The sequence below is a fragment of the Styela clava genome, chromosome 12, assembly GCF_964204865.1.
Source record: "Styela clava chromosome 12, kaStyClav1.hap1.2, whole genome shotgun sequence".
NCBI classification, from domain to species: Eukaryota; Metazoa; Chordata; class Ascidiacea; order Stolidobranchia; family Styelidae; genus Styela; species Styela clava.
In genome coordinates this window covers 15,246,104-15,254,994 of record NC_135261.1, presented here as the reverse complement: position 1 = coordinate 15,254,994, position 8,891 = coordinate 15,246,104, and the positions used below count along the sequence as shown (strand labels likewise).

Here is an 8,891-nt window from a genome sequence, read left to right as displayed (position 1 = left end):
GAACAAGCGTATCGTTTTGAAAAATGGAATAGAAAAGCAAACAAAATCAATGCTCGAATACTTCGCTCATGGATACCGGCCTTAGCTGAGCATTAAGTTAGCTGAAATGATGGGAGGTCAAGCGTGATGCAATTAGTTGTTCTCGTAAATTATAGAAAGTGGTTTCTCAATTGCGATTTCGGTGAAATTGTACATGGGTGCTAATATTCGTGGGTGCAATTGCAAGTAGAGCAAATGTACGTGAGTAGAATTGTCCACAGGTGTTAATGTCCATGGATGCATATGTCCACGGGTGCTAAAATCTATGGGTGGATATATCGGACAAGATTCTGTCAAATGCAAGTACTCTTACTACTGGCTCATTCTACTGAAGTCTTTATTCTAGCACAAACTACGAATCGATTTAATCAGCTGCTTTGACTTCGAAGTGATAGAAACAGGTTATTATACCGTTAACTATTTCGCTGATACTCGTAGCACGGCTAGACTTTTTTTTGGCAGAAATTTCTTGGTGACGCGAGTTTCTGGCTATTTTCCATACCCCACCTGTACAGGCAACCGGAGGAAAGACGTGAAAAAATTTCGAATCAGAATGTTACGGTTTGAATATTTCCGAATCTGATTCTATTTAGTATAGATGCAATTGTTCATGCTAAAATCATCGACGCATCAAACTAGGCTTTTCTTGAGATCAGCTCTCCAACAAATATCAATCGATAAAATCTGTATATTTTATATCTTTACACCCCAAACGTGCATCACTGAAACGTGTAACCATGATTTACTTGTGACACCTATCACAAAAAATCTTTTTTCTTCGCTGGCACACGCTGGAAACATTACTTAGGTATGTGTCTGTCTTTCTATCTATATATAAGTGGTATTTCAATCGTTATACGACAATAGAAAGGATTTATTCATCGATATTCCAAAAAAAAAATTGTAAAAAGAATTGGGGTTTGAATGTAAACTGTTTCGTCTTTTTATATATATATATATATATAACATTCGACGAAAGCAATTGTAAGAAAAACATAAGTTTTGTTCAGAATAGTTGAATGAGTAAATAAAAAAATGGGTCGTAGTGACCTATAGTAGCTTTGACTCTTTTTAAGCAAAAACACATAAATACGCCATTTTGGTTATCCATTTGGAAGGATGCTGTTGCGTCGAATAAAGATCCCAGAAAAATACCATAACTACCATAATAATAAATTGAATAGAACATGAAAAAGGAATTATCTCAATCTTTCTGAAACATAAGGCCTCTATACTTGCTGTGGTTGCTTTTTGAAAACCTTGTTAGAAGCGTAGAAGTAAATATGTGAGATTTGACAAAAATATTTCAGTTGTTCACATCACTTTGTGTTGTGTGACATTATAAAAATTTGTTGTAAGTGATACTCAAGTGAGAGTTAGGATTTGCGTTATGTAGGAAGTAAAATATTAAATTTAATCTACCGTTACTTCCGCAATTTTAATCCCACATTCGCTCGTGCAGCATGTCACATTACGCCCTCGCTCCGACTACCATTGTACCGTTAAATCATAATTACCAGTCCGTTGGAACTCGGTCAAAATTCCCGTTTAGCTCAAAGTGAGCTTTTGTATCCAATCGACTCATTGTTTATTGCTATTGAGCTTTTTTACGCATATCAGTCATAATATTCAATGTGTAAATGCACGTATCCTGACTACATTAGCATAAACTGCCTCAAATCAAATGCACAATGTTGCAAAATAACAATTCAACCAAAATATTGAAATACTGAAAGAGAAAATTATAATCTGTTAAGCTCACAATATCTGGAAAAGAAATTTTGCTCTTAATCGATTCATTGTGTATCATTTCCCGCATATCAACCACAATATTTAGTCAGTCAGGCAAAATCAAATACAATATTCTGCTAACAAGCAATTCAACTCCTATCTGAAACTTTGTTATTCTACCAACCAACGAATTAGTGAACTCTTTAGTGTAACATATCTTACATATGTATGATAAGAAGGATCTCGATCTATTGAGAACAAGGTGTTTTTCTAATAACAATTCATAATATATATACTATACCCCACATATATATCAATAAAATTCTTCTGGAAATAAAGTGGTAGCTGAGTTCGTCATAGAATTTCCAGACATAACCGTTATGCTTACATCGTTTCCAGCAAATCGCTCTACTGATAAGCGTGCTGTTTAAATTTTTGCATCATGTAATCCTACCTAGTAGCATTAGGTCATTGTTATACTCCATCCTATAACGATAAGTGGATCAAAATTTCCGATTACTTCATGAAATAGTTTTCAGGGAAATTTATCATTGAATGAATGGAAGCTAAAAAGATTGCTCATGAACATATACTTCATAATAGGAAGTTGATATAATAAAATTGTATAAAATGAACGAAACAAAATATCTCAGAGCGTGATTTAATACGGATTGTCGAAACCCAGAACGCTTTCCCATATATCCACAACTATTTTTCCAAGCTTGATGTTTTCACCAATCGAAAGTTTACGGCCTATAGATACCCATTGATCTAACAACTCGAGTAAAATGTTTATAAAATTTCTATTTTGTTAAATATAAATCTCTGTCGACTCAAATTGTTTTCACTGTCTCTTATACAGGTGTAGACAAAATAAATAAAATAACGACCCAGTAAAAAAATATTTTTTAATTTTTTTTCCATATTTTTTGGTCACCTATTGTTTTGATTATCTAATATTGGAAAACTCCAACAAAATCTTTTTGAATTATCACCTTTGATTTATACAGGAAGTATCGTTTTTGCTGGCGCTTTTTTGAGTGGTACATTTTAGTATATATGAGGAAAGGTAAAAAAAAGTCCCATGACCACGCTATTTAAACATCAGATATATCATGAAGTGTTACCATCGCATTGCGGCAAGGAACGACGTCAAGCGAGCAGCAAGTTACCTACAAGTCAGCAAAATGAGATTCTATGTTATTGTCATTATGTCGTTTGTTTCGTCTCACTTTATGATGTCTGTACAAGGTAAGTAATACAAGTATAGCATAGTGATTCAATTATGGTATTATTTACATTAACAATATGTCACTGGAAACTGCTAATCCTGGCAATGTGAGAAGAGAAGGTAGGTTATGCTCGAGACAGAGCGATCTCTTACGAAAGAATATTTAAAGATAGTTTGTACTCGCTATGTATTCATATGATACATTGGTGATTGTTGTTATATTTCCATTGACAGATAAAAAAGTGTTCGCATTTTAGTTGGTTTTTTGACCAGATTGGTTGAAATGCTTGTCAGATAAACATTATATTTCCAAATTCACGTAAACATTTACAAAACTAAATATTTCATTTGTTTTATCTTTTTTCTTCTGTTCCTGGGTAAAAATTTTGTCATTCGAGTATTCCATATTTTCTAATTAGATGAAATTATAATTAATTTCTAGGAGTTAATTAACTGATTGAGTTTGATTTTTAGTTGGTTTTGGCCCTTGCGTAACCAAGATAAAGAACGGACGATTTGTCAGTCAAGGTCATTGCGAGAAAATTGAGAAGAAGGTAGATAGTTTTTTAATATAATAAAAGTCAAATAAAGCTAGTACCCAACAACTATGATAAAATTGTATCATTGTGATCATATTTTGCATTAAGTTTTATATGTCTAATATTTTATTTATCAAAAAATTCTTTGCGAGAAGAAACAAGAGAGCGATGCTCAAATATATGGACACGAAATTCAAAGTGCCGTAGTAATCGATGCAAACTGCCAGACCCGTCACGATGCCATAAAAACGTGGAAGATAGTCATCAGGATATCATAAAACAGTGTTACAATCTTTAACCACTAATAATTTCAAAGCAATTGGTCCATTAGTGAATGAGAACAGTGATTTTTTTCATAGGTTAACAATAAGCAGAATAATAACAACAACATAACGAGAATATCGGTCAGAGACCGAAGACATATCGATCGAAAGTTAGAGGATCCCCAAAACAGAAACTGCGGTTTCGATTCGAAAAATCCTGCAAACCCGAACTGGATTGTTTTAAATAGTTTTCAGCCAATATCAAAAAAGTAGGAAACGTCGTCGAAATACTACTCGAGGAAATACTTTTATGAAGAATTCTGCAAGTCCGAACTGGATTGTTTCGACTAGTTTCCAGCCAATAGCCTATTTACCAATCCTATATTTTGTGTCAAATACAACGGCGCTAACCAGGGTTGCGACGGCTATTCAAACACAGCCTAGCGATATTTTGGTGAGGAATTCTGCAACCCCGAACCTCGCTTTGTAAAAATCCAGATCTCTCCAACACTAATTCATCCAAAATCAATAGGCTTCTGGTCCGAGATATGATGAATGCACATGCAAAAGTTGGAGCAGATTCAACCACGCCTTCGTGAGATATCGCGTGCATCTAACAGACAAACAGACAAATACCTATTAACATACTTACCGATCTAAAGATCGATAAGTAATTACCGATCTAAAGATCGATAAGTAATAACAAAACGATTCATAGGTCCATTTCGCGTCCAGTAGGAAGAAAGTTTTAAAATCACATTGTTAGCAGTGTAATCCAATTGTTTTTTTTTTATTCAGAAATAATTGGCCAACTACGTAGAAATGTGGCAGCGAGAAAAGTGGAGGGTAGGTTGTGAAACCTTTTGTACTGCGGTTTAGTGGCGAAAAATATTATGTGGATATAAAAACCCAATAATGAATATATATTTTGTATTGAATATTATTGGTCTCTAAGAAATAACTATCGAACTTCCTCTTCAAAGAACTTTTGGTGAAAAATATGTCACTTGATTAAACATTCGGAATTTCAACTTCCATTCCGATAAAACATTAAATTTTCTAAATGTTTCGTGATCCCCTTGTGTGGAAATTTTAGGAAAAGTAGAGCATTTGTCATATGTTGTAATTCCAGTTTGAGATGTTTTGCATTTTAATGATTGCATTTTACAGAATCTTGTCCAATATATCAGGACAGTAAATGTTTTTGGCCTGTCAAAGCTGGTGAAAGAACAACAAATTTTGTTTCTGCCGTTTCCATTTGCGCCAAAATCGGACGAAAACTCGCTGATATCCAAAGCAAAAAGCAATATAGTTCAATCGTCTCGTACATCAGTGAATGGTTGGCAGAAGAGAAAAAAGGATATTTGCATGTCTGGACTGGAATGAAGTACAATCTAACGGTAAGTGAATGGCAAAAGTTCATCGCATTCCAATAACAACGGGTCTTAAAATCAGGTTTGCAAGCAACAAATAGTTTTCTGAATCAACTATAGTATAACGAGGATCAACTAATACATTAAGAAGACCAACAAGCATTAGTTGGAAACACGTTATACGCCTAATTCACTATTTTACCTAATTTGAAAGCCATCCACGCAATCTTTTCAGTTAGTTCAATTCATGGATAATTAGTTATCTCAAACGGTTGATTATTTTCATTTCAGATAAACAACCTGACGTTGTCTGATGGTACCAAGGCCACCTGGTTGTCAGATTATCCTATTCTACCGACTGAAACAAAAGGAATAAAAGTGGCAATTAGGGTATCGAAAACAGAACCCATGCACAAATTTGTTTACCTGGACAAGATGTACAAAGGCATGGGAGCCATTTGCCTGTAAATTTCAATGTCTGGAAAAGTTCGACTTTGACTAAAAACTGTGTCGTAAACTGTAATTTGTTTAAACTGAGATTTTCTTCAAACTTGTATAGATATATGCACACAATTTTTGTCATTGCTGTTCACAATTATTAATAATTATTATCAACACTAATTTCTGTTTAGGTTTAGAAAATGGAAAAAATATAGAGTATATAACTATAAAATTACCTGAGAAATAAAAAATAGATCAAACAAGCCTATCGTTTTGAAAGTTAGGATGAAATAGGGCGAATGAACAGTGAATAGGAAACACAATCAATGCTCGAATACACAGCGCGAGGGTCGCACATTAGTAGCGGCATTAACTGAGTATCGGAGTTAGCTGAAAAGATCGGCGGTCAAGCGTGACGCAATCAAGCCCTCTCATGCATCATAGAAAGTGATTCCGCAATTGCAACTCCGGTGAAATTGCACATGGGTGCAAATATTCGTGGGTAAAATTCAGTAGTTCAGCAAGGGGGAGTGAGTGGCCCTTGGTCGAACCCCATCTTTTGAATTTTTTTGAAAACCGAAAAAGTCGCCAATACCGCTAAAACGCAACCTTTGCTAAAATCGCCGATTGTTTTCATCATCGTGAGGTGTTATTTAGGCTGTAAACGCCTCTCTCTAAATCACAAATTTTCCACAATTTTGTGCCAGATACGATAGTTATAAAAATACTTTTTTTTTTGTACTCGTACGGAATTGTGAATCCGGTGCAAGGATGAGAACGCGACTTTTTTCCGGTTTTCCCGGTGATATAAAAGATAAATTAATTTAAAGTATATTCGATCAATTTTTATCGTACTGAAATAAATTTTATTCCGTGACTCCGTGAGTTTTTACAGCAGATTTACGTTATTTTCCAAAAGTTTTATCTTTGAGAGTAATCGGAGAAGCAGATTTGCCCTTTTTGGCTCTCAATTTTCTGGACCAGAAACAATTTTATTGGACTTAGGGCCCCTTTATTATGTTATTATAGAGGCTGGTATGGACTTAGCGCTTTGTATTATATTTTTTGAGAGGAGCTATGTCCAAAAAACGGACTTAGCCCCAACTTACAATGCAGTTATCCAGAGCTAAGTCCACTATAGTAGACACAGCTCTGTTTAGTTCTCAAATGCCCTAAAAAAAGCAGGGTTATGTCCATAGCTGTCTTGAGATCTAGAGCAGTGGTTCCCAAACTTTTTTGACCATCGCCCCCCTAAAGTAGTTTATACAACTTCATCGCCCCCCTCCACTACAAAAAAAAATGTAAAGCCAGGAACGCATATATTACAGACCAAATAAGAAGACAACTCATAATTTATAGTCTTTTTTAATGAGATGGATGAGCTTGGTGTTCGTCAGCGAGTTTATTATTATATCTAAAATTACCCCGTTTACTGATGGAAAGGCGATTTCGTTGTTTTGGTAGCAATAGTAGCACGGCAGAAAATCCCTTTTCATCATATAAGAGGTCGGAAATGAAACAATCCAGGGTTTTATCTTCTCAAAAACCGCCGTGTACTCTTGCCCTATAGCATTTAACTCCTTAAATACACCCCATTTCACATTAAAATAATGAAAACAAAGTTACTCTTTCTAAACTTATATTAATTATTTTCGTACATCTCGTTCATCCCTATAGCCTGATGACCTGCACTAAAATACACGATATATAACGGCCTTTGGTAAAATTCATCCACGATTCCTCATCCTATCACGTCATCCAGTCCATAGAATTAATCAGTCGATTGTTTGGGATTCGTGCACTCGGATGTGGAAGAAGTCGTGACCAACTAACGGATACGGCCCAGGGGTCGGCAAATTTTATGTCGCTCGCGGGACAAAATTTAGGGTTGCTAGTCTTTTACGGGTCGCATATATTTTTTGAAAAAGTTAAAAACGGAACAGCGTGCGAAAACTGCGACAATTCGTGATCTCAACTCAGTCGTCCTATTGAAAAATTATTACGATGACATTTATTGTGACATTGTCTTGTTGCTGTATTACGCTTGATAGCCTTACGACGACAAGATTGGAACATTTTCTAAATGGGCATCATTAATCCTAGTTCTTTGTAATGTTCATTTTCGAAAATAATTGTTTGCACAAATATGTACTTTCAAACATCGAAGTGAATATTTTCGCATGGTTTGTGAAATTTTGATGAAGATTTTTTTAAAGAAGATACATTCTTACAAAAATTAAGCGGTGAACGAATCTCTTGAATAGGCTATGAATTTAATTTTCTCATTGCATTGCAATATATTCGAAAAATTTACTGCGCTATTGAACCCCTGCACTCAACATCAACTTTTCTGCGTGTTTCCATTTGTCTAATTATAATTAAATTGTAGGCTCGTTAAATGAGTAGCTGTAGAATTTTTAGGATATAATGAAATTCAGTCTAAACGTGTCTCACGATAAATTCTGTTACGTAAAAAATGTAATTTACTCCTCGAGCGTAGATTATAAATAAAATTAATTCTTAGTCAAAACCGCCGCTTGGGTGTTTCCCCGGGCATAGACTTCCTTGTTTACTTTGTGACATTGGCTAATCAGCAAGATGCAAAAATAAACGTAACAATGCACCCTTTTACATCCACTCAGACACATTTCTCACTCAGACAGATTTTCAGGCGTGGTCGTGAAAATCACCTCATTTTCGCGTTTTTGAATTATATTCGTTAGTTTTAGTTGTTTTTTCGGAAATTCAAATATAAATCGAATAAGTCAATGATCACTTTGTCTTCCTAGAAGTTCCAGTTTAATTACAGTAATCAAAAATTAGTACAGAAATAGCTGTGATAAAATTCTTTACCGGTACTTTTAAAAAACAAATTGTTGAATGGTGTGAATTAGAATGATAGTTTGAAACAAATACCCCATTTTACAGGCAACAAGTCGCGAAACCACTCAGAATAAGCACTGAAAATTTTAAAGTGGTAAAGTATAGGAAGCATTTTCCGGGGTCAAAGGTCGGGGAAAGGTCCATTCAGTGAAGCATCCCGGGTCAGGTTATTTTACTCCGGCCGTATTTTGCCGACCATTGGGATACGCAAACTGCCGTACCTTACTGCGAAGACGAGTCCAGCAATCCTTTCGCTTGTGATAATCGCCCACGTGATTCAAACTTATGAAAGCACGCAGAGTACAGTAACCAAGTGTACGATGCGCCGAACAAAAACGGGTTTCGCGAAATCGCCCCCCTGTCGCCCCCTTCGACTTTTTCGCCCCCCTCT

At 35.3% G+C, this 8,891-nt stretch overlaps 1 protein-coding gene across 1 annotated transcript; it reads left to right on the top strand.

Annotated features, from left to right (window-relative positions):
* The first annotated feature begins 3,608 nt into the window (after nucleotides 1–3,608).
* LOC144411690 (uncharacterized) lies at nucleotides 3,609–5,862 on the top strand. Its single transcript, XM_078118621.1, has 4 exons — nucleotides 3,609–3,619; nucleotides 4,573–4,649; nucleotides 4,974–5,203; nucleotides 5,468–5,862. The coding sequence occupies exons 1-4, from the start codon at nucleotides 3,609–3,611 to the stop codon at nucleotides 5,642–5,644; spliced, it is 495 nt and encodes a 164-aa protein (XP_077974747.1). The 3' UTR covers nucleotides 5,645–5,862.
* The last annotated feature ends 3,029 nt before the right edge of the window (nucleotides 5,863–8,891 follow it).

What these genes read in the sequence shown, in the direction of transcription:
- LOC144411690 (XM_078118621.1), top strand. An exon ending in GGCAGCGAGAAAAGTGGAGG is followed by an intron (nt 4,650 to 4,973) that starts GTAGGTTGTGAA and finishes TGCATTTTACAG; the next exon opens with AATCTTGTCCAATATATCAG. An exon ending in GAATGAAGTACAATCTAACG is followed by an intron (nt 5,204 to 5,467) that starts GTAAGTGAATGG and finishes TTTTCATTTCAG; the next exon opens with ATAAACAACCTGACGTTGTC.